Source organism: Pipistrellus kuhlii, unplaced genomic scaffold (genome assembly GCF_014108245.1).
Source record: "Pipistrellus kuhlii isolate mPipKuh1 unplaced genomic scaffold, mPipKuh1.p scaffold_m20_p_7, whole genome shotgun sequence".
In the NCBI taxonomy this organism is placed as follows: Eukaryota; Metazoa; Chordata; class Mammalia; order Chiroptera; family Vespertilionidae; genus Pipistrellus; species Pipistrellus kuhlii.
The window spans coordinates 24,832,425-24,859,520 of NW_023425573.1; the positions used below are offsets into that span (position 1 = coordinate 24,832,425).

General features: G+C 37.9%; 1 protein-coding gene across 7 annotated transcripts in view; it reads left to right on the forward strand.

Moving 5' to 3' along the window:
- The window catches only part of CAB39 (calcium binding protein 39), a 71,429-nt gene that overhangs the window by 7,439 nt on the left and 36,894 nt on the right, over positions 1 to 27,096 (forward strand). For 6 of the 7 annotated variants that reach the window (XM_045575264.1, XM_045575263.1, XM_036422075.2 and 3 more), the window contains exon 2: positions 24,168 to 24,326. In XM_045575264.1, the coding sequence (XP_045431220.1) occupies positions 24,213 to 24,326 (114 nt within the window). In that variant the 5' untranslated portion in view covers positions 24,168 to 24,212. Of the gene's footprint in view, positions 1 to 24,166; positions 24,327 to 27,096 lie in introns of all 7 variants that reach the window. The other variant, XM_045575261.1, reaches the window with a different exon arrangement.

The window sequence follows — 27,096 nt, forward strand, 5'->3', positions numbered from 1 at the left end:
AAAGATCTGGCCTGGGTCCCGACTCAATGACTAATTATGTCACTCTGGGCAAGTCATTCTACCTTTCTGGGCATCATCAGCCATCCCATCATTCTATGAGTGGGACCAGACTGAAAGCCCTTCAAGTCTCTTGCTCTTATTTTCAGTGATCCTATATGTAGGCTTTCTGACTACCTTTTTCCCTGTTCTAAGTACTGCTCCTTTTTGTCTGTGGTCTTGAAATCAGTTTCTTTATGAGAACTTTCTGGCATGTAACCATACTTTTAACATTTTTTTCTCCTGGTTGGTCAGGTGCCTGGTGTGATATACCATAGTAGGGTAGTTCTCTGCTTCAGGGAATGTAATATCTAAATGTGTATCCTTAAATTTTTTATTTTCATACTTATGAATAAATAGTTAACAGCTAAATGTTATATAGTTGTAAAGTACAGCTTTTAGTAAGTTAACGATTAACAAAATCCTCAAGCCTCACATCAAGTTTTACTGTCACCTTTTAAGTACCATAAGCTATGAAGTTCTGTGAGTTCTTTGTTTTGAGGAATGGAAAAACTTTAACCAAGGCAATGGAAATGGAAAAGAAAGGACCAAAAAGGTAGAATCGAATTTGAGGATGTGAAGAACATGCATGAGATAGTGTGCATGGCCATAATTGGTACTAAGCCTCTACCTACATAAAGGTGGTATGCTAGCCTTGATCATAGGATTGTTTCTAGCCCTGATTCTATCAGAGATAAGAGATGATGGTGATGTTCACCACACCTGAACACTCATAACTCCTTAAATATATATTATAGGTTAATTTGTTCCATTAAGCTGGATTCTGTCCTATATGCTCATCTCAAAAGGCTCCTAGTCTAGGTAAACAGCCGTTCCCTTCTTTGATGGCATATTATCGGCCAGTTCATTTACTTTGGATTCTCCACCAGGGAGACAAACTCACTAACATAATCTTTGCGGATCTTTAGACTCTGTTTACTGTGTGGTTTTTTTTCTCTGTTCAGCCTTTGTTCCAATGTGAGTTACAAGGTTTTCCTATGTAAGTTTTGTACAGTAGATTATAATTTATTTGAATTGCAGGTTTCTTTTTACCTTTCTTCAGATATTTTCTCTAGTCTTCTTGTTTCATATTTTTAAAGTATAATACATTGTTTCTGTACATATTTATTAAATGATACAACTCTGTAATGTTCTGATAAAACTGCTCAGCAGAGGTAAAATACTTAACCAAATTACAATTTTCTGTTAATTTTATTTATCTTTTGCTGTATTTGTGCTTATTTGCTCAATAGCTGAAGTTCATGAAGACCCTTTTCCCAATAAGTTTATATAAAACAATGTTTCCCACATTGTGCTTTGCAGAACACTAGTTTTATGAGAAATTAGGAGCTGTTGGTGGAGAAGTTACAGAATGAAATATGTGTTTAGGAAAACACTGTGTTAAAAACAATCAGATTTGAAATTTGATGGTAGTTGTGTAATTGTGTTTCTGTAGCATTTGTCAGGGTATGTATGTATGTATGTATTTATGTATTTTTCACAGTGTAAGAAGTTTGTTTAGTCTTTAAGAGAGAAAGTCACAGAGGCAGAAGAAGCGAACTCACAAAACAAGTTACAAAGTCAAAAGAAGGTCCCTGGGAGCTTAGGAGAAAGAAAGCGAAGGATACGTGCCTAAGGAAAGAAGTGGGGGAAATGTGTGGGCATACTTGAGAGAAAGCATGCCAGAGTTTTTAATAATGTGCATTGTGATTGTCTAGGAAGGAAATATTGTGTACAGTATTTCCCAATTCTCCAAGATTATTTGATCACAAAAATACCCCCTCCTTGCTGAAACCGGTTTGACTCAGTGAATAGAGCGTCGGCCTGTGGACTGAAACTTCCCAGGTTAGATTTCAGTCAAAGGCATGTACCTTGGTTATGGGCACATGCCCAGTAGGGGGTGTGCAGGAGACAGCTGATCGATGTTTCTCTCTCATCGATGTTTCTAGCTTTCTATCCATCTCCCTTCCTCTCTGTAAAAAAAAAAACTCAATAAAATATATTTATTTTTATTATTATTTTTTAAAATATATTTTATTGATTTTTCACAGAGAGGAATGGAGAGAGATACAGAGTTAGAAACATTGATGAGAGTCATCAATCAGCTGCCTCTTGCACGCCCCCTACTGGGGATGTGCCCGCAACCCAGGTACATGCCCTTGACCGGAATCGAACCTGGGACCTTTCAGTCCACAGGCCGACACTCTATCCACTGAGCCAAACCGGTTTCGGCTCAATAAAATATATTTTTTAAAAAAAGAAGAAAGAATACCCCCTCCTCTAGAAAATACACTCAAAACATCTTGAAGGAAGGTTTTATTACAAAACAATTTGGAAATCCCCTTATTTACATACTTATTAGTATGTAATTAAAAACTTTTTAAAAAGATTTGTTGATTTGAGGGAGAAAAAGGTAAGGTGAGAGAGAGAGAAAAACGTTGATTTGTTGTTCCACTTATTTATGCATTAATTGGTTGCTGCTTATATGTGCCCTGGCTAGGGATTAAACCTGTAACCTTTGCATATTGGAATGATGCTTTAACCATTGAGTATCTGGCCAGGGTTCAAGTAATTTACTTTGTGATTAGGATAATTACTTCTATCAGGTCTGGAATCCAACTAAGGTTGGAATAACTTATTTTCAGTTTAGAATGAACATTTTTTTTTTTTTTTTTACAATGAACATCTTAAATGAGTGGCTTTTCGATCCTTTTTTTTTTTTTTTAATTTGTTTTAATTTCAACCCACACTGAGAAATTACATTTTGCTCAGTGACCCAGCACATACATTATTAGCACACTGTCCAAACTGGAAAAGAAATTTTATGAAACAATACCTAGACCTTACTAGACTGAGTAAGAAAACTAAAGCTCAACCTAAAGATAAGAGGAAAAACTCTAACCTTAGAATTTCCAGATTTTGTTTCTGTTTGTGTTTTTTGGCCCATTATGAAAAGCCATTTTTGCCTCAAGTAGAGCCTACACATAAAGTAGTTGTGAGGATTCAGTAAGAAATACTTTGCACAATGTGTCTGATATGCTAAGTGCCCAATACATTTTCGCTTTTATGATAATTAAAGCTCTAGAGCTCTTTCTGTTGCACCATACACATACTTTCAAAAGTATTTTAAGACATTGAAAGTGTTGAATCAATCTTTAAGTAAACTTGGACTCTAATATGTAGCTAGATGTATCATTGGTTGTGATCTTAGTTGTTGAGCTTTATGCTGTATTATTGTATGTAATTTATTCATTTTTTAATAGCATCTTAAATTTAGAAGAATCTTCTTAGCATGTACTTAAATACTAATATGTACATATCTACATCAGTAACTAAATAAGAATGCTTATAGTTTCAATTCACTTGAAGGACAAGGTAAAAATTGCTATTCCATGTTTTATCCCAGTTTCTGCAGTTTTTTAATCCCCTTATCAGTATTTTATATTTCTATTGGGGGTTTAATTTTGTTGAAAAGGGACAGTTAGAGGAAATTAACAATGGTGGGAGCTAAATCCAGTTTGTACACTGTTCCCTGTTGTCTTGAACATAATTGGCTACCTCATACACTTATGTGTCACCTACTGAGGTATTTTGTATTGTTTAGCCTTGGTTAAATGTTTTCCTGTTTGCTTCTTTTATTGCCTATTTGTCCTCATTATGTCCTGAAGTTGCTATAATAAAATGAGAGGTTCTAGTCAGCATCACTGAGGCATGCCAATTCAGTATGAAGATAGCATAAAGATTCTCTACTTTTGTAAACAAAAGGAATGAAGTAAAAAGGATAAATGCAGGGGTGGGCAAAAGTTGTATGTGAAACACAGAGTTTGTTCTTGTATTATTATTTATTAACCTAGAAGCCCAGTGCACGAATTTGTGCACCTTGAAAGGAACTGTGGGCTGCGAGGTGCCCATCCTCCATGCCCCTGCCTGGCCTCTCCCACCGTGGCCCCGGTCTACTGTCTGCTGGCAGCCTCGAACCTGCCACCGCTGCTCCCGTTTGCTGATGGCACAGAGCAGTTGGGACCAGCACCAGCAACAGGTGCGAGCAGTGGCTGTTGCCCCCGATTGCCCTTCAGGAAAGCCCCTAGGGATGATTAGGGCTGGCAGCCACCCCTAACACCGCTGACAGTGCTGAGTGATCGGGGCCAGCACTGGCAATAGGTGTGAGCACCTGGTAGTACCATGGCATGCAGGGAGCAAAGAATTTTCAATAGCCACCAAAGAGTTGCCCCAATGACAGCGACCAGCACCCAGCCTTGGCCTGGTGCCTCCACTCACCTGCTCCACCATCCCACCGTGGCTGACGCCTGCCATGTTCAGCTCACGCCCAATGGTGGTCAGTGTACGTCATAGCAACCAGTTTTTCAGTTGTTCTGCTGTTCGGTCTTTCCACCATTTCGTCCATTTGCATATTAGCCTTTTATTATATAGGACTAGGGTCCTGGTACATGAATTTGTGCTTAAGTGTGGGCCCAGGCTGGCAGTGGGGCGGGGCTGTGGGCAGTTGGCCTGCCGGCCCCACCCTCCAGTTGAACTCCCTGTCAAACTCCCATTGAGGGGATAATTTGCATATTTAGCTTTTATTACATAGGATTATTGTATTATTATTATTGTTATTAACCTACTTTTGCTCACCTTCAGTGATTGCTAACATAGCACATATAAGTTACCTGCTGGTATAAAGTTTAAGACCTTCCTATATATTTACCTCATCTAATCCTATAGTAATCCTGTTTTCATCCCCATATTTTCAAGTAAGTAAACGGAAAAAAAGAAGCTAAATAATTGGTCTGAAATCATACACCTATGAAGGGGCCTGAGACTTAAAACCTTGGTTCCAGAGTGTACACTTGTAACCTACCATACTCTGTTGCCTCTCCCACATCGTACTAGAATATAGAATCATCCTGGAACATAGGAAATTTCTGTTATAGAACAGACAAGTTCCAGTCTTCTGGTCAGGATGTATGATATCTAGGACACAGAGAACTCTCAGAGAACTGAGTTACTGTTGTTGGTCTTTGATGAGATATAAGAGAGGGAGCTGTGCAGGAAGATTAAAGAAGCTAATGTACTGTTTTTTCAAAAAAGTGTAAGGGTGAGATCTATAAACCATGGAGACTAGACCTGATGTTGATTACTGGACAAATCCCAGAAGGAAGTCCTTAAAAATGTTTTGGTTTTTGGAAGCTACCATCCATTACTATTTTCTTTCATCATAGGTTTTTGTTAAATGTCTTGGATAAGGGTGAAGACAGGATATGCATATCTGTAAGGGTTCATAGTTTCATATTTGAGATCTGAAAAATGTTAAATTGTAAATTTAAGTTGAAATATCTAGGATTTTAAAAGTCATTTTGATATTTTTATAAGGTAATTTTACTTACATTCATTGTATTAGAATATAGCTATGCAAGAAACTTTTCCTAAGCTGTATATGGCAACATTAGTCGCAGACACTGACCCACATTCCTATGCCTTGCCTTCTCAAGTAGGCAAGAACTAGAACTGGTAACATTTTTCTGTATGCGCACATGGTAAAGTAAGTACTTCCTAGTTTTATATGTTAAAAAATCATGCATCCCTGTTTTTTAAGATTTATTATAACCCATTTATTTACTCAAGAGCTAGTCTTGCTCTTGTTCCTGAAGACCTCATAGTAAGTTAATGGGAAGAAGGTTAGCTAATAGGAGAGTGCATTCCTTCCTCACAGAAGCTAAAAACTTACAGAAGAGAGGTGAGGATGAAGAATGTTAGCTTTTTCTTTTTTATCTTATGAAAGCCCTTCTTCCCCTTTTTTAAAAGTTTGCATGAGTTTATTTGAGTCAAATTGACAACATAGGCTGGGGAACAAGATCTCAAATGCTCCTCTAAAGTTTCGCCATTTTAAAAATTAGATGTAGTAAAAGGAAAACAGAAGAATGAGTGCGCTTGGTATAGGATATTATATACAACTAACTTGGAAATTTTCCCAAATTAAATTATTGCCATAGGCAAAACTATCTGTTACAGAGGTTTTTATTATTGGGAGGAGGAAGAAATAAAAATTTAAAAAAATGGAGAAGAAACAAGTCATAGGAGTACATCTAGGAGGGAGTGACCAGAAAAGACACTGGGTCTAAAATGTGTATGTTGTGGATAACTTTGAAAGATCTAAGGATATAGGCCCTGGTTGGGTAGCTCAGTTGGTTAGTGTCATTCGATATGCCCAGGATGCTGGTTTGATCCCATTCACAACACACAGAAGAATCAACCAAAGAGTACATAAATAAGTGGAACAACAAATTAATATTCCCCTCCCCCCCTTTTCTCCTCTCTCTCTAAAATATCAATTAAAAAAATCTTAAAAAGTAAGACACAAGTGGAGAACTGGTTGCTTTTCAGAATTGTCTTAAGTTGTACACTTGAATAGATTGTCAATCATGGAATATATTAAGTATATATTAAAGGCCATGGCCTCCCAACCAAAAAAGAAGAGGGTACTCCAGACCTAGATTATAAAGAAATGAGTTCTTTATATTTGGGGGTTGGGGGGGAGAGTATCAATAAACCATCTGATTTATTCTAGATCATAGAAAAAAAGATACCAAATTCATGTTATAAAACTACCATAACTTTTAAAAACCTAATAAAATATAAGAAAAGCAACCTGATAAGACATTATACAAAGGATGAAAACTCTGTTCCAATTTTTCGTATGGAAATAGCCATGAAAATCCAAAGTAAAACACCAAGTTTAAATAGGAAATTATTTTAGTTAAGAGAACAAATAACAGGCAGCACTTGGTATTTACTGTGTGCCAGGCATTGCTCTAGTATATTATCTCTGTTAATTCTCACAGCAACCCTAAGAAAGAGGTTATTACCCTCCTTTTACAGATGAAGACAGGCCAAAAAGTTAAATAATCTGCCCAAGGTTAAACCTGATATTAAGTCACAGAGCCTTGGCTGTGAACCCTTATTGTACAGCATCACTATACTGTATATTGAAGACTCATGCTACTTCATCCCAATATGTGCCAAGATAATGATGTTAATTCATCAGTTCTTCTCCATTCTGAATTCTATAAAAGTTGTAGAAGATAAAATAATAGCTACATTAAACCAACAGCAAACCTACTAATGGGAAAACTGACAGAATTCCCCATTGAAATCAGAAAATGAAATAAGAATGCCCAATAACACTTAGGGTATTACCCTGGGCAGTGCAAGAATATTAGGGAAAAAATAGTGGAAAATAGCAGTATTTGCAAAACCAATAAAATCAATTGGAAAAATAAAAAATAAAGGTTCAGTAAAATAGCTGTTTACCATATAAAGATATTTTAATTTGGTAGCATTTTTCTTGCTAGAAATACCCAATTATAAAAATGTTGGGAGAAAAATTTTAAAGGGACAAAATGTGAAATGCCTCAGGTGGGGACATCTATATGAAATCTTTGAGATCTCTATGAGGAAAATTGTAAACATAATTGAGTAAAGAAAAACTTAAGAATAGAGGGTTACCATATTCTTGAATATGAAGCTAGGCAAGAAAATTTCCCAAGTTAAATTATTGGCCAGAAAGTATAGTCCAATTTTTTTTAAAGTCACTAGGGAGCTCAATAAATGGTATATATGCACCTACTACATGAGCGAAATCACACATCAGTGGGGAGGAGAACAGATTTGTTTTTTAATTGAGGTAACATCTATATAATAAAAGGCTAATATGCAAATTGTACCCTCCACCTGGAGTTCAACCAGAGGTTGGGGCCGGCTGGCCAACCACTCACAGTCCCTCCCCCAGGTGGCCCTGCCTCTGATCAACCCCCCAGCCCAATTGGGGCCCACTGTCCAACCACCCGCGGCCACCCCCCTAGCCAGCATACAGATAGTGAAAAGGCACATGAAAATATGCCAACATCACTAATTATTAGGGAAATAAATGCACATCAAAACCACAATGAGAATGGCTATCAAGTCCTGGAGAGGATGCAGAGAAAAGGGTACCCTCGTACACTATTGATGGGAAAGTACATTAGTGTAGCCACTATGGCAAACAGTAGAGATTTCTCAAAAATTATGACCCAGCTATTCTACTTCAGGGTATTTATCCGAAGAATATAAAATCAAATTCAAAAAGATAACTACACACCTATGTTCACTGCAGCACTATTCACAACAGCCAAGACATGAAAACAACCTAAATGTCCACTTACAGATAAAGAATATGTGTTATACTAGAGACCCAGTGCATGAAATTCGTGACCGGGTAGAGTCCCTAGGCCTAGCTGCTGATCAGGGCCAATTGGAACCTTCTGGCATCCCCCTTCCGGTTGCCTGCCAGGGCCCTCCTTCCCTGGCTGCCAGTGGAACCGTCCTTCATTCCATGCTGCTCCCTGGTGGTCAGCACATGTCATAGGGAGCAGTAGCACTCCCGGTTAAATTCCTGTAGTGCGCGCACACACACTAGTGACCCGGTGCACGAAAGGATTATTTAGCCAGATATTATAGACAATTGGTTATTCTTTGGGAAAATCTATTTTTATAAGTAAGCTACCCTTTATGTAAAGAAATCAGTTTCAAGAATGTGTTTTAAAACACATAAAGTAGAAATAAGAAATGTATATGAAAATTGCCGAAACCGGTTTGGCTCAGTGGATAGAATGTTGGCTTGGGGACTGAAGGGTCCCAGGTTCGATTCCGGACAAAGACATGTACCTTGGTTGCGGGCATATCCCAGTAGGGGGTGTGCAAGAGGCAGCTGATTGATGACTCTCTCTCATCGATGTTTCTAACTCTCTATCTCTCCCTTCCTCTCTATTTTATTAAATATATTTAATAAAATATATTTTTTTAAAAAGAAATTTATATGAATATTTTTCAGACCGTTGACTAAGGAAGCAAATGACTGAAAAAAAAAAAAACAAACTAAAATTATGAAATTTTACATGATGATAGACGAAGGGTTAATATTCACCTCGGAATAGTACCAGCTCACACAAACTGATAACTGTTTTATATGTGTTTTTTTTTTTGTGTGTGTGTGTGTGTTTTTCCTTAAATGCTACCCTGGGCATATTATGCAAGTTAAAATTTTAACAGTATTCCTATCATTTTATAAATAATTGAGACATAGAAGGTAAATGTTTTACCTAAGGGTTTTGGCACACAGCAGAACTGGAATTCAAACATGGGTCTGATGAGAGGTTATGCTCTTAACCCATTAAGCATCCTGTTTTTTAAACAAATTGAAGGTTAAAACACTAGATAAGTGGACAATCAATTCTGATGGTGGTCAAATAAAAGAGATGCAGAGAAGGAGAGATTGTAAATGTAAGCATCTTATTTTAACCTTGATGAATTCACTCTTCCTCCTCTTAAACGTAGCTTCTCAGGAACTATTGAAGAAAGAGAAACTGGGAAGTTCTAATAGCTGTTATTGGATGCCATGTAACTCAGAAAGGACTGTTTAGGGAGATGATATACCAGAATTTGACTAGCCAGAACAAAGACAGCAAGATAATTCCAAGACTGTGTACATGAGTTAACAAAACAAACCAGCCACTTAAGAGTAGCATAATTTTTCCAGGAATTGGAACCCTCTGGATCCTTTGTAATGCAGGCTCTGGTCCTTAGTACACTTGTCTCTTCATTTCTCTGTAGAGTGTAAAAGGTGAGGTATCTTACTTAGTACAAGATATGAAGAATAGCCTAGCTGATATGGTTCATCGATTGAACATCTACCCAGGAACGACACAGAAACCGGCAGGGCACATGCCCAGCTTGTGGGCTTAATACCCAGGGGGGAGTTTGCAGGAGGCACCCAATCGATGATGTTCCTCTTGATGTTTCCGTCTCTCCCTCTCCCTTCTCTCTTTAAATAAAATAATAATAATAATAATAATAATAATAATAATAATAATACAAGGCAGGAGTGCAATTAAGTCATTACTTTTCTGATGCTCTGTACTTACTCATATCACTGAACTTTTTATTAAAATTGATACTAGAGAAGTCGAATTAACCACTCTACTTTAACAGTTAGCTGAGTTGGTGGGTGGCACTATAATATTTGCCTTTGAAAATTGAAGAGCTTATCCAGGACTTCTTTTTTGTTGTTGTTAATCTTCACCTGAGGATATCTTTACCATTGCTTTTTTTAAAGAGAGTGGAAGGAGCATGGAGAGACAGAAACATAGATGTGAGAGAGACACACTGATTGGTTGCCTCCCACACCTGTCTGGTTCAGAGCCAGGGATCCAGCCTACAACCAAGATATGTGCCCTTGACTGGACTCAAACCCATATCCCTTCAGTCGGAGGGTTAATGCTCTTATCACTGAGCCAAACCATGTAGGACTAGGACTTCATTTTAAATCTAGTTGTATAAATTGACTTGAAGTCTAGGTCAGTGTTTTCTCAGAAAATAATACTGTGTTTAACCTGCAGACATATTTAATGGACAGTGTATTTAATATAATATTTAATATAATAAAGTATAGTTTTTAAATTTCTGACATAGGAGCCCAAATAAAAAAATAAGTTAAAAACTGATAGAAGTGAGGTAAATGGGCTGGATCGAAGATGGGATGCTCACCTGCTCCGGACCTTATAGGAAGGTTTAAAACCACTGTGCGATTCATAGCTAATTTCATTTTAGTTTGAGAAAATGTCAAAGCCTGGATCACCAATCTCCTACTTTTAAGGTACAAGCTCAATCTATGCGCTCCACTATCCCTAAAAATACCTATAGAAAACAGAATTTTAATTAGCATTAACATTGTTTGAACTAAGATTTTGACAGGATGGTAATATGGTTATCAATAACCTCAACATTTGGGGATCAAGTTAAAAACCAAGAAGGTAGATTTTTGAGGCCTGCACAGAAATGGTATTGTCTATTTTCGTTTTGTTTTTTATTTGTGTGTGTGTGTGTGTTTTAATATATCTTTATTGTTTAAAGTATTATAGCATCTGTTTTGTTTTTTGTTGTTCTTTATCCCATTGGCTCCCTCCTCTTTATCTGCCCCTCCCCCAAGCCTTTGCCATAGTATTGTCTGTGTCTATGGGCTAAACATATAAGCATATAAATTCCCTGGTTAATCTCTCCCCTTCCCAACTCCACTTTTCCTCTGAAATTCATTAGTCTGTTTATGGTTCTATGTCTCTGAATCTGTTTTATTCATCAATTTATTTCATATGAGTGAGATCATGTGATACTTATCTTTCTAGGACTGGCTTATTTCACTTAGCATAAAAATCTCCAGGTCCCTGACTGGTTTATTTCAATTAGCATAATAATCTCCAGCTCCATCTGTGCTGTTGCAAATAGTAAGAGTTCATTTTTTTTTTTTTTTTTTTTTTTACTGCTGCATAGTAATTTCACAGATCTAGAACAAACACTCCAAAAATGTATATGGAATCAAAAAAGACCCCAAATAACTGCCACAATCTTCAGAAAGAATAAAGTTGGAAGAATCACAATAACTTATATGAAGTTATATTACAAAGCCACCGTAATCAAAACAGCCCGGTTCTGGCACAAGAACAGACCTATAGATCAATGGAACAGAACAGAGACCCCAGAAATCAACCCAAACCATTACACTCAATTTTTAACAAGGAGACAAGAGCATACAGTGGAGTAAAGACAATCTCTTCAACAAATGGTGTTGAAACTGGACAGGTACATGGAAAAAAAAAAAAAACTAGACCACCAACCTACACCATACACAAGAATAAACTCAAAATGGATAAAAGACCTAAATGTAAATTGTGAAACCATAAAAATCTTAGAAGAAACAAGAGGCAGAAAAATCTCAGACATATCTCATAGCAATATGTTTACCTCTCCTAGGGCAAAGGAAGCTAAGGAGAAAATAAACATATATGACTACATCCAAATAAAAGGCTTCTGCACAGCAAAAGAAATCATCAACAAAGTGAAAAGAGAGCCCACTGCATGGGAGAATATATTTGCCAATGATACATTCAATAAGCAGTTAATTTCCAAAATATATAAGAAACTCATACAACTTAACAAAAGGAAGAGGGATAATTCAACTAAAAAATGTGCAAATTACCTAAATAGACACTTTTCCTAAGTGGACATACAGAAGGCCAAGAAACATGAACAGATGCTCAAAGTCATTGATTATCCCAGAGATGCAAATTAAAACAACAATGTGGTATATCAACTCACACCAATCAGAATAGCTGTCATCAGCAAACAAGTGATGGGGAGGATGTGGAGAAAGGGGGACCTTAGTGCACTGCTGGTGGGGATGCAGACTGGTGCAGCCACTGTGGAGAACAGTAGGGAGTTTCCTCAAAAAATTAAAAATGGAACTCCCATTTGACTCAGTGATCCTATTTCTAGGAATCTATAATAATCTTATAATAATAAAAGTGTAATATGCTAATTAGACCGGGTGTCCTTCCTGGAGGGAGCCAGGGCTGCAGCCACAGGATTGAGGCAGACACCTCAGCTGCAAAGGAAGGATTCAGGCAGCCGCAAAGGCTTGGTCTTGCATGAATTTCATGCATTGGGCCTCTACTCTAGTATACCCTAAGAAACCTGAAACACCAATCAGAATATATGCACCCCTAGCTAAGATTTGGAAACAGCCCAAGTGCCCTCAGCAAATGAGTAGATAAAAAAACAGCAATAATGTCTATGTGTATGCTTTTTTGCAGATTTCAGAACACTTTCATAAATACTTGGTTTAGTCACCACATTCACTTGAGTTAGCATTCTGCTGAAATAGTAAAGGGAAAAAATCAAATGTCATGTTTAAAATTTCTGTACAAGGAAATAGCTTTTTTAATGTAAGTAAATGTATCTATTGTTGCTCTTCTGAATGTTTTGGGACCTATACCTAAAACTTAACTTTTTATGCTCCCTTGGATATAAATGGTGTGTTTGCTGTGCATTTTAGATACAGCTTTCAGATAAAAAAGCAAATTTTCCCTAGTGACTATGTTGTGATGTCAACACTTACCTGGAAAGTACCACTCCATAAAGTTGTGGAATGTTCTTTGAGCAATAAATGAAGGCATGTGGTTATTCTGTAAACAACTTGGGTTTTTGGTGAGTTTTTCACCACCTTCTGCCTTCCTTTTTGCTCAATACTTCATTACCCACCAGAACTTCATGAAATAAAAAATATATATATTTTTTGTTCCTTATGATTGTTTAGATTGTTACATAAAGCTCTCTAAATTAATTGTAATACATTTTCTTACTCTTTTCCAAATTTACTTTTTGTACAAAACACAGTTAAAGAAGCATCTCCTCTGTTGAAGTTTGAGACCTTCAGCACGGTGTCCACTATATCCTCTAAATTTGCTACCCAGATTATCTTATGAGTTCTTTTCATAGTCAGGTGACATGTATTAATCTTTTGTCTCTCTCTCTCTCTCTCTCTCTCTCTCTCTCTCTCTCTCTCTCTCTCTCTCTTTATATATATATATATATATATATGTATGAAAAATATCCCCAGGTGAGAATTACATACATATATATGTATGTGTGTGTGTATATATGTGTGTGTGTGTGTGTATGTGTGTGTGTGTGTGTGTGTGTGTGTGTGTGTGTATAATTCTCACCTGGGTATATTTTTCCCATTGCTTTTTCAGAGAGTGGAAGGGAGGAAGAGAAAGTTGGGGATGAGGAAAAAGAGAGAAACATTGATGTGAGAGAGACACATCAACTGATTGCCTCCCACACACAATCCAAAAGGGTGCAGGGAATGAACCCACAACCCAGGTGCATTCCCTTCACCAGGAATCAAGCACTACTGTTCAATATACTGGCTGACACTCTAACCACTGGCCGGACAGGGCAGTCTTATATAGATTTCAGTCTTCCTGTGTGTATGCCTCATCTCATAGCTGTATTCTAAGTCCTGGAACAACACCTAGTGAATGTGTGCCATAAGATGAGGCATGATCACATCTTTTGGTCCGCAAGCTAAGTTTTGGCTATGGCATTGGGAACTTTTCTCCAAAAGGCAAGCAAGAGCTTTTATATTTGTTCATGCCAATCATTTGTCACCTAAATTTCAATTACTTCCTCTAAAATGAAATGTTTTATAGCCTTTTTATTTCATCTTGAATTTTTCTCAACCCAGATCAAGACTCCATATACTAGAGTGTTGACATGGAGGGGTGGAAAGGATATATGACTGTTTAGAAGTCTCAGAGAAATCATCCTTGGGCAAAATGTTCCACGTGATCTCTACAGGGACATGTCATTGTTTATTCTGCGGCTCTAAATATACTTCTGTTGGAAAAAGTCTATTTACAATAAATACCACCACAAGGTGGCCTTTGAGCATTTTAAAAAGAAAACAAACCTTCAAATCTCCAACTATGGTGCTTTCGCTAAGGCTGGTTTTTTGGCATGTTGGTGCTTTTATGGGCGTTGGGCCAGAACAGAAATAGCAGCTGGGACCTTGAAGGGGAGTGATTTTCCAGGTTTACATCTGATCCTCTAGAAATGAGTTTTAAGGTTGTAAATTTTAAAAAGGAAATTGTGTGTGTGTTTTTCAGAATACTGTATCTTCATCAAAATGACTAAAAGGAAAAAATAAAAATCATTTCATTCTTCTCAGGTGTAACTTTTTAGAACCACAGCAGTTTATTTTTTAATATGTCTTGCTTGGCAAACAAAATATTTTCTAAAAAAAAATTTTTTTTATTTTTATTTTAACTTTGTTTCAGCTTTTTATTTGCTTACAGGTCAAGTTTGAACTATGTCTTCTTTTTAAGGAGTTATCTTTTTTAAAGAACAGAATTGGCTATTTGCTTTTCTTATTTACCAAAATGCTGGTTAGGTCATGATGTTTACCAATGATCATATGGGCTATGTTTTATACAACCTGTGGCAAAGTGAGTAGTAAATATAAGAAAGAAAAATGGATTTATAATTTCATCCTTCACTCAGTAGCTTAATTATTTGATAACTGGAGAAAGCTCAGGAATTCATGATATAGTGATTTTTATTTTTCTTTTCAGGGTTTGTTTCATCAGTAACATTCACTCTTGCCCTATACTAGGGGTGTCGAACTCAATCAGAGAAGGGGCCAAAATCTAAAATCTAGCCTAAATCGTGGGCCGAATGGTTTACTGAACAGTCATAAACTGTCATTGTGATGGAAACGCAGCGGAATGCAGTGATGACAGCGCGGTGCGGGCCACATTGCAAGGCCTGGCGGGACGGATTTGGCCCGCGGGCCTTGTGTTTGACACATGTGCCCTAGACAAAAACAATTAGATTATGATTTGCCTTCCACCAACTTCATTTTGTATGAATAATCAAAGATTTCTTCTCAAAGGAAGACCTGGGGCCTATGATTTCTTGATTGACTTTGTCCCACAACTAAGCAATGCTAGTGTTGAAGTTATACTTTGTCAAACTTGATGAATTATTTCAAATGAAGCTTCGAGCCAGATCTCTGATGTGTAGTTGGAACTCAAAGATAGCAGCTGCTATTTTTTATTATAATCATGTCACTTTTCTTTGAAGAAATTATTGGAGCATATCACATGCAAAAATATATAATTCTCCTATTGAAAAATCCCCAGGAGAGACAAAAGTAAGAGTTGGAGAGAGTCTCACTCTAAGTGACTTAGTGCAGGTTGGCTTACAGCAGTAATTAGAAGTAATCATTGCAGGGGAGTTGCTGGAGGTGCTTATTAATATTGCAGATTCCTCTTGAAACAGAATCCCAAGGACTGAACCAAAACTGTTTGTCTAGATCTTACATTCTTTTAAATACTTCTATCATCTAGGCTGTAAAAGAGTGTCACTCTGATTCCTGCATAGTATCCAGTGTTGAACATCATTGGTCTCAGAAAATCTGGTCAAGATATACTAATTGCAAAACACATTCCTAAGTTTTAAATGCTTTTGAACACTTAGTTTTGTTTTTGACATAGTTGATGAACTATGTATTTCGTAGCTTTGGTAATTAGTCAAAATTGAGCTGCTTCTTGGTTTATTTAATAGAGCTGAGTTATTATATCTATTTCCTTTTAAGAAGAGCATGTATCCTGCCCTGGCCAGGTGGCTCAGTTGGTTGGAGTGTTATCCTGTACACCAAAAAGGTGGCCGTTTCAGTTCTGATCAGGGCACATACCTAGGTTGTGGGTTCAATCCCCTATTGGGGTCAGTATGTCAGGGCAACTGTTCAGTTTTTCTCACATCGATGTTTCTCTGCATTCAAAAGCTGAATCAAAACTTTCAGATGCCAAAATTTAAAAAAAGTTAGGATAAGATCATTTCATATGGATAGTCTAGTGCAGTGGTCAGCAAACTCATTAGTCAACAGGGTGGCAAACTAAACTGCAGCTTGCGAGCTGCATGTGGTTCATGAGCTGCAGTTTGCTGACCACTGGTCTAGTGCATCTAACACAATATCTGTCATGTTGTAGATATTCAGCATTTATTTTGAAATTGCACATTTCTGTGACTGCTTAATTAAGAACCTTAATAGTTCTTGTATGCAACAATCTTATTATTGTACTAGAGGCCCAGCACATGAAATTCGTGCACGGCTAGGGTCCCTAGGCCTGTCCTGCAATCAGGGTCCATCTTCCCTGGCTGCCAGCAGCCAGCCCCATCCCCCTGCTGCCTGCATCCACTGTCACCCACCCCCAGTTCCCTGTTCCCATCAGGCAATAGGAGCCTGCTGGTTGCAGGGAGGGACCGAGAGGTTGGCCAGCAGGCGATTGGGGCCTGTGAGCTGGGGGGCAGCTCCTTTGTTGAGCATCTGCTCCCTGGTCGTCAGTGTGCATCATAGCCACCGGTCGTTGTTCCACCATCTGGTCGATTTGCATATTATGCTTTTTTATATATAGACTAGAGGCCGATGCATGAAATTCATGCAAGAGCAGGTCTTCCTTCCCACAGCTGTCAGCACCAGCTTCCCTCTGGCACCTGGGACCCGGGCTTCCCTCATAGCCATGGCTTTGTCCAGAAGGTTGTCCGGACTACTTAGCATATTACGCTTTTATTATTATAGATATGGCGTTTTGTTTGTTTGCAGTTTTGCATTTGACCACCAAGTTTATGAGTTAAATTTAACATATGTTAGTGTCCAGGCCTATGAACTCAGTTGTCTAGGAATGTGTTCTCATTCAGCAGTTTTTCATTATTATTTCTAAAACCTTTGCCTACTCAACACACACCACAAAGTTGTCCTCTTTAGAGAAGGTACTATTGATGTAATTCTTGAGTTTGTGGCATATAGTGTGAGAGCACAGTTAGTATTTGAATGTCCTGACTACTTTTCAGTATTTGTAATATATAGGTGAATAGAGTTAGATTTAGGAGTATGTTGCACAAGCCAAAAGCAATCAGCTTGCCTAACAGTCCTAACTCTAATGGTGTTAGGTTTTGATTTTTCAGTGAGTTTTCTGAATGTTTAGCACTTTCATGGGGTGGAGCTGCTTGTACTTTTAAGAGTATTAACAGAGCAGTGACTTGAACTTTTGTGCTTTCTAAAATGGAAGTGGCCATTTCTAGTATCATCTGGTCTTCATTGATTTTGAAGAAAGGAGTAGACTTCTAATACAAAAGACTGCACATATAGAGCATAAGTAATAAAAAGGAGAATACATACCCAACTGTTAGTATCAGTTGTTTCCAAAGGCTTTGCAGTGACTTTCACTTTCTTTCTTATTTGGTCCTTTAATGTTTGAATTTTGCATACTAAGCAACATAACCATTTTTGGACCCTGATTGCAGGACAGGCCTAGGGACCCAAAAGCTAGAAGTTTAATTCTCAGTTATGAGTGCAGATGGAGTAGATAACCTAACCCCTTTCCCTGCAAGGCTATAGTTAGCAGAAGGCTATGCTTATGTGAACAAAAAGCAATGCTGCCTTTTAAATACACACACACACACACACACACACAATAAATTTTAGTGGTTAGTGGATGTGACAGTCATTGACAAATAAATTTTTCAAACATCCCCTACAGATGATATTGGCCCCATTGACAACAACTCCCGCCCAATGTGGAAAATAGTGAAGGTCCACACACTTGATGTATGTAGGATTAGAGAGATGTAGACAATATAATTGACTAAAATCTTGAACTAATTGTATATGGAAGAGTTAACCTGTGGAGAGTCTAGTATGATGACCACATTTTGTGATTGGGTGAATAATGTATCTGTTCCCTTGAAAGGGGAACAGAAAAAGAAGCAGAGTTTGGGAATGAGGTTTGAGTTCTCTGGAAGACATCTACCAGAATAAGGAGTAGCAGTAGGATGATTGGTTGGGGCATGAAATAGATTTCAGGTTGCTGAAACCAGGGGTAGATGAGATTATTTCTAAGAATATAGGGTAAGCCGAAACCGGTTTGGCTCACTGGATAGAGCATCGGCTTGGGGACTGAAAGGACCTGGGTTCGATTCTGGTCAAGGGCATGTACCTTGGTTGCAGGCATATCCCCAGTGGGGGGTGTGCAGGAGGCAGCTGATCGATGACTCTCTCTCATCGATGTTTCTAACTCTCTATCTCTCTCCCTTTCTCTCTGTACAAAATCAATAAAATATAAAAATAATAGTGTACTTAAAAAAAAAAAGAATATAGGGTAAAAAGACAGCCAAGGGTGGAACCTTGAAGGACATAAAGATGAGTCATTGAATTAAATGCAGAAAGAAAGAGCATTGGGAGAGACAGGAATACAATTAGAGGAGAGTGATGCATGAAAGCTAAGAGGTGTGCAGTGCTAAATAGACATGCAAATTCCTTCCATGCAGACTTAATAAATTCCATAAATGTCTATTTTAATATAAAAGTAGAATGTTAAATTATTCTTCACCCCTACCCTCCTCACTCACCCCCCAAATTTTCAAGTTAAACTTGCCCTCCGAGGCTCCTTTTCTTTTTTGGGATTCACGTGTACATCCCTGATTGCCTTCAGGAGCATGCTTTCCTCCAGTTTGAGAGATGTGGTTTTCAAGTCCTCTTTAGAATCCTAGCAGTGCCTAGCTTTCTCCCAGTTGCATTAATAATTTTGGCTCAGCATAAGGAGTCCTGTTGAGATTTATTATGAACTAATTTTTTTTTTTTTTTTAGCAGGACGGGGAAATTTTTTCAATTATATTTATTTTTGTCTATTTTCTAAATGAACTCCAGTTATGTTCAAAACACAGTTTAGGCAGTTTTAAAACACTATTAAGGAAAGAAAAATTGAATATACAGAAAAGTTGAGTAGCAATAAAAGCCCATGTTCTCACCATCAAGATTTAAAAATTAAGGTCTTACCATATTTGCTTAGAAGTAATAGGCATATTCAGGGAACTGAAGGATCTCAGTATGGATGAACTTCTGTAATGAGAGGCCGGAGGGCTGTGCAGTGAGTTGAAGATGGGCAAAGCCTAGGGTCCTGGCAAGGAATTTTGATTTTATTAAAAGGGCAATGAAAAATTACTGAAGGGCATTAATCAATGGGTTCTTGCTATTTTTAGTTCCTAATTTTTCCCTAATACTTCTAATTAAATACTGCTGATGATAAAGGAAGCAGGGGGAAATGAGAAAGGCAGGCAGATTGTTATGGTGAAAGGTGTCTTTTAGCCATCATAGTCCTTGTTTTTAACCATTGCTACCTTTAGCTTGACAATCTCCATACATTTGGAATTCTCAATTAAGAAATTCAGATATGTGTCTTTGTGTTTCACATCTTTCTAGGTTCCTGAGCACTTTGAATGGTACTGCTTCTGTATTGCTTGAGGATGGACAAGGTTCTTTTGAAGGCATTTCTTTACTTCTGGGAAAAAGCGGTGTGGCCTAAAGAGTCCATTAGTGGTGCCGTTGCTACTATTATTTGAGCATTGTTGGATAGTCATTTAGTGCTCCATAGAGGGATTAACTTCTGGTTCTTATGAGTAAAGATTGAAATGAGGAGACTGAACGAAGCAAGAGTTGAAGCACTGAAGCTCAACTCTTTTTAAAACTAAGTTTGTTTTTGGTTCCAAGTTTTTTGTTCCTCTTTATATTTTATATACTTTAATCAATTAGTGATTCATGAATCTGTTCAATCATGTATTTTTTTTTAAATGAAATTGAATTCAATAGAAAAAAGTCAGTTTTAGCTTTGTTGCATGCATCCACATGCACAAGTATGTAATTAAATACATTTCTTACTTGTAGATCATGATCAAAGTTTGAAAAACACTTCTGATTCACTGGCTCTATCCAGCTTTCACAATTAATGCGATTCATTGGTAGCATTACTTTTCATTTAGCTTTCCATTTAATTGTGTTACAGATAATACCTTTTATGTATTAAAGATGGATGGATTGTTTTATTTTATTTTTTTATATATTTTATTGATTTTTTTAAGGATGGATTGTTTTAGATAATTCATTGATTTCTCAAAATCATACATGTGTAAAAAATAATACATGCGTATAATTGAAGGAAGGCAAATAGTTACAAAAAGGGCTTATAAGAAAAAAATGCCATTCTTTCCCCTTTCCTTCTCCACTATCTAACTCTTTGGATTGATTGTTTTTGGTATCTTTTCCCACAACTTTAATAAGCATACTTGTATGACACATCCATGATTTCACCATATTACTCATAACATCTGCTTCAAGCTCCTTATGTTTTCTTTATTACACTCATAAATTCAGTAACAATCAATACTCAGTATCTCTATGCATATTAAGTTAACATATTTATAAGAGCTTTATTTCATAAAGCATGACTCTTCTTACCATTTTAGCAATGTTCTACCCACTTGATCTTCACCCAAGAGCCATTCATTAATTTTAAACTTTTCTATGTTGTCAATTATTTTAAAAGTTGGATCACTGAGTAGCATACATTAGTATAAAATATTTAAGTTTAATACATGGCAAACTTAGACATAAGAAACATATTCTAAGGCAAAAGTTTTAATAAGGGGTATTATTTCCTTGTCTTTGCCCTGAAAAATCTTTGATGGTTGAGTTGTGTAAGAATTGGTGAATTTGAGGACCTAAATGAAAGAAAGCAAAGGATTTATTTATTACACCAATAATTTAAATTAATAACCATATAGTCCTGGCCAGATAGCACGGTTGGTCGGAGCTTCTTTCCAATGCTCAAGTTTGTGGGTTTAATTCCTGGTCAGGTCATATGCAGGAGGCATTCAACAACAAATCAATGTTTCTCTCTTCCTCTCAAATTAATCAATCAATAAACAAAATAAGAACTATATCGTTCTTATTTATATGTTTTATAATAAAGTTATTTGTATAGTTTTTATTTTTTACTTAATTTTTTAACTATATTTTTAAAATAATATATTATAAAGCAGTGTCTCTCAAACTTTTGACATATATGTACCCCTTCTATAATTTTCGTAACGCTGAGTACCCCTCGTACTCATGAGAACATAGAGTTAGGCGCAGCTAAGCACGGTGCAGTGCATATACCCACTAAACTCCGGTGCAATGCGTACCCCCACCAAACTCTTCTCATTCCCCTGGGGGTACGCGTACCATACTTTGAGAAACACTGTCATAAAGGAATATACGAAGTATGAGGGAAAAAGGGAGAGGAGAAGAAGGAGCGAATGTGAGCATGTCATGAATAGCTTCACCACTGTGACTGGATCCTGCTGAGGTGTGGCCACTTCTTGTTTCGGGTACTTTTTGTTCACTGTATTTCCTCAAAATACAGTCTTATTAGTTTATATGTTCGGCAAACTCTTGGCTGTCTGTTGTACTAACTACAAAGAGTAATGTGTTGTGCCTCTCCTTATCTGTGTTCTCTTTGGCAGCTGTACTCTGTACTATGATCAGTATTTGGCGTATGGTAGGACTTTTTAAAACCCCCTTTGCCCTGGAAAGTCACTCCTTCCACCATTGAGCCAGAGCTGAAAATATCTCTGTTGCATAGCACCATAACACTTCCTGCAAAATACTGTTTCATTCCCACCCTCCACCCAGCATTGACTATGGCATCACTGCCATTCATTGTAGAGTACAACTAGAAAAGATATTTTCGGAGAGTTGACTATGTGGACCCGCAATGTTTATGGAGAATCAAGCTGCATTGCCCCTCACCCCCCTAAAACAAAACAAAGCAAAAAAAGTTAAGAAAAGCATGATGGAAAATAATTATCCAGGATTTGTGTTGCATGTAGGCAGGTAATAAAAATAAAAATAAAAAAAAGTAACAATCCTACGGGAGTAAGTCGCCTATAATTGACCCACAATTCTTGTCATTGAAAAGATATTCAGAAGTAAATTTATGCACCTTTGAATTTTGAGAACCTATGTTTCAGGGCATTTTCTTTTGGTTAATGAAGTGTGAATTAAACAATGAAGGGTTTACAAGCTGACAAAGGGAGAGCTAGGTAGGTGATATTTGGGTATAGAGAATGCTCAAATCAAACACATCCATAAGTCACTAAATAACATACCTGTCCATGATTTCATTGTAAGTTTAACATTAGCATTTATTTGCATGCTTTTTCTCTCCTGAATGCTTACTTGTAAATAGATATGTAGGTCACTGTATCTCAAATGTTAGAGAAAAACATTCAAATACTTTTTTTTCAAATGAAGTCTTAGACAAAGTTCAAAAGAAGTATTATAATTCTATGCAATAAAGAAATTTTATGTTGATATGGGGAGGGGACAACAAAGTAGGGTTGAGCTATCTCATATTTGCCTCTCTAATTTGACAGAGGTGGGATAGGAATCATGGGTAGTTAAATATAAGAGTTTGAAACACAGTTTGCAAACCACTGACCTAAGTGATCCGTAAGGATCTTCTCAAAAGTGTTATCTTTTGGTGTCTTATACAAGGTTTAATGCCTATGATTTTAACTTATTTTATTTAGTGAAATAACTTTTTTAAAAAAAATTTTTTTTATTGATTTCAGAGAGGAAAGGTGAGGAGGAGAGAGATAGGAACATCAGTAATGAAAGAGAATCAATGATCAGCTCCCTCCTGCACATCCCCTACTTGATTGAGATCGAGGCTGCGATCTGGCCATATTCCTTGATTGGGAACTGAACTATGACCTCCTGGTTCATACCACTGAGTCACTTCTGACATGTTCCCAAGTTACTTACATTGTTTGTCTTGTTAACTTTATTTTTTCAAGGTGAGTACTTGGAATAGTTGATGTGTCCTTTTAAAAAAAAAAAAATATATATATATATATGTCTTTTTTAAATTGATTTCAGAGAAAGGGAGAGAGATAGAAACATCAACAAAGAGAGAATGATTGATTGGCTCCCTCCTGTATGCCCCCCACTGGGGATCGAGCCTGCTACCGGGAGTATGTGCCCTGACCAGATATCGAACCATGATCTTCTGGTTTATAGGTTGGTGCTCAACTATTGAGCCACACCTGCCAGACTGATGTCTCCTTTTGTACCATGTAATATTGTGGTTGATTTGGTGGGAATGTTGTTTTCTGCTGCCCACAAAAATTAAGAACTTTCAGAAGTTCATTATCTGCAAGGTGTTGCCCAGCGAGTCCCTTCATAAGAGATAGTTGTATCTAGGTAGAAAGAGTACATGTTGAAACTGGCACTTAAAGGATTTGAGGATCTGATGGGAGATTTGTTCAAGGTTCTCTCCAATTCTTATGCTGTGACTAACTGAAGAGGAGGAAAAGGAGAGTGGGTGGGCTGTGGAAGTGTGTGCCCACCAGGTTACTTAGGAGGAACAGCATGGACACTGGAAGAGAGGCCCCTGGAGAGACCCAGATAGTGGGCCTGTTGCTAGTGCTGTCTGACTAAGCTCCTTACCTACACTTTGAGGCTTCTTGACTCAGTTTCTCAATTATAAAATAGAGATATCTATTAAGGGTATTTTGGATCAAAACAGACCTGAGCTGGTTTTGCCACTTAGTTCTCAGCATTGGCTTGGCAGAACTAGGTGCCATGTGAAAGATAGCCCCTAAATTGTCAGCACCTGCATGTTCCTCCTCAAATGGGTGGTTGGAAGAACAGGTGATAAAAAATGTTTTTGAAAAGTAGAAGTGTTCTACAATTCTAAGATATAACTGTATTATCATTTCTCGCATATACCGGTAGATTTCCCAGTTCCTACTGATTTAGAAAGTATGTCTTCTAATTGACATTACTTTCTTCTTACTTGTACCTTGTATTGTGTCCCCAGCTACAGCAGGCAGAGTGCAGCAAGGCGCCTGTCACCGCCGCCGCCATGCCGTTCCCATTTGGGAAGTCTCACAAGTCTCCAGCAGATATCGTGAAGAACCTGAAGGAGAGCATGGCTGTGCTGGAGAAGCAAGACATTTCTGACAAAAAAGCAGAAAAGGTATGTATTTGGCATTATTTTATATTTTCAATCTTTTGATTAGGAGTAAGTATAAAATAAATGATGAGGTGATTTAAAAAAATTAATAAATTCTAATTTGGATTTTAAAATGCGACATTTGCTGCTGTTTAAACACCAGGTTTTCTCCTGCGCTGCTGTCTACCAAACGTATTTCTAACTTTTTTCATTTGAGTTTTCCAAGTTTATTTAAAAATAATTTTGTTTTTTTCATTGTTGAAATGATTTATCTGATTCCTAAAATCAGTGTTTTCACCAATAGTCTTCCTAGGGAGTTAACCTCTTCTTATTTTCTTTCTGTGTTCCCTGTTTCCATGATGAGTATCTCCCTCTACCCAGTCGCCACAGCCCAAATCTGACTCATCCCAATCTTGTCTCCCTGCTCTCCTTCAAGACGTCATCTTTCGCTAATAGTATGAACCCCTACTTCCTGAGGGGTTTATGAATTGATTATGCCTTCCAATCCTACTTAGTGAAGATCCTCATGACCTTCCTTATTTCTAAAATATTGCCATTGCCTTAAACCTTCAGTGCAGACTCCTTGCATGGCACATAACTCTGTGACCTGATCTCTGTTCTCTAGGTGAATTTCAACCCATCCCTTATTCTTGTGTTCTAGCATCTTAATAACCGAGGAGTTCCCTTTTTAATTACGCAACGTATAACGGGCGCATACTCTTTCGCTATGACGTGTCAGTATGTCACACCCGGTGGACGTAATTTCATTTTATTTTATTTTTATCTATACTTAATTAAAATAAATGAAATATATTTTTTCGTTTATTTATATATAAAGCACAAAGGAAAATATAAAATTACAAACAAATAGAAAAGAATACCAACAAAAAAATGGAGACATCGAATTAAAAAATTATAAATTTTACAAACAGTTTTAAAGATTACAAAAAATATATACCGTCCCTTTCAGGGCGCAACATTTATTTCAAGGACGTATTCATATGTCCTACCCGTTCCCGAAATTGTTTACGTTTGACATATTTATAGGTCCCGCTCGGTTAACAGGTTAACTTGCCTCTGTCCATTGAAAGTAACTAAAGCACATAATCAGCTATACTGTTTTTCATGCCTTTGTCTGATTTTTCCCCATCCCACCCCTGATCCATTTCCACCTCAGCCCTATTCATCTTTCAGAACCCCCCTCCCTATATGTTTCTTTCTTTTGCAGTTTAATGCATTGTGATAAAAGCTACAATGAAAGATAGTATAGTTTGGTGTCACTGCTTTGAGTCTGGCTAAGGGTCCACATCATCAGTGCAAATGACAATATAGTGGAAAAGGGCAAATTGTGTGTTAGTTTGATTGAAAACAGTTTTGACCCCACAAACTCCTTGAAAGGGGTCCACACTTTGAAATCTGCTGTGATATTTAATGAAAAGAGCATGTGTGTATGTATGGTAGCGTTGGGTAGGGAGAGTGTCCTAACTTAGATGGGTTATATGGAGGAATTCTTACAGAGGAAGTGACATCAGAGATGAATCCTATAATGATAAAGCTTAGTCACTGATGTAGTTCATATCATGTACTTAATTAAAATCAGTGGTTTTCAACCACGAGCAATTTTGCCTGCCAAGAGGACATTTGACAATGTTTAGAAACATTTCAGTTATAACCCAGTGGGAAGCTGCTAGTGGCATCTGGTTAGTACAGGCCAGAGATGCTGCTAAATATGAGACCCCCTCTTTCACCCCCAAGAATTATATGGCCCAAAATGTCAGGAACTCCTGCTCTATACCTAATCACAAATAGACATTTCTGCTATTATAATAAGGCAAAGAAAAATAGTTGAATTTTTTTTAAATAAAATTTATTTCAAAAGAATGTGGCAACTCTGAAGAGCTACCCATGCAAAATCTACTTATTCTGAAATAGATTAAGAATAGGGAGAAAAACCCTGAAATTTCTGATTCACTTTCTTATCAAGATTCAAAAGGAAGTAGCAACTAAATCAAATGGTGATCAGAGGGAACTGAGACCTGAAAACAATCCTAAATAATAAAAGCCTAACATGCAAATTGTCCCTCAACTGGGAGTTTGACGGGTAGTTCAACCACTCGCTATGACGTGCGCTGACTGCTAGGGGGGCGGTGCAGAACATGCTGGCAACCAGTGGCAGTGGAGGTATTGCCCATCCTGAGTGAGACAACAGTGGGATGGTGGAGCAGGTGAGCGGGCAGCACCAGGCCAAGGCAGGTCTGAGCAGGGGCCCAATCGCTTTACTGATTGCCCTCTAGTTGGCAACCAGCAGTCAGAATGCCCTGATTGGGGGCGAGCCCTAAGCTGCGATAGAGAACGGGGGGGGGGGGGGGGGGGGGGGGGGGGGCAACAACCAACCTCCTGCGATGCCTGGATAGAGGGCTGTGACCTCTTGCCGGCTACTTGGGGGCGGGGATGACAGGGACAGAGATGCAGTGAGAATTCGGGGTGTCCGCCAAGCTCACTCCCACTCTCCTTGCTACCCTCCCCCAGTACGCAAGGGCTTGTGCACTCAGGTGCCAAGCACCCAAGGAGCCCGTCCCTTACCCATGTGGCCTCTTCCCAGTAAGCCAGACTGCAGCCACTGGGACCGTAAGGGCTCCCCATGGGTTTGCGCAGGAGCTGGTCTGCGAGGCTGGCCAGGAGAGAGTGTGCTGCCTGCCCAGCTTCAGCGCACCAGCCTGCGGTGTTCACCCATGCTCACTGCATCTCATTGCATGGGGACTCAGGCAGAGGGGGAAGTATGGGGACTCAGGAG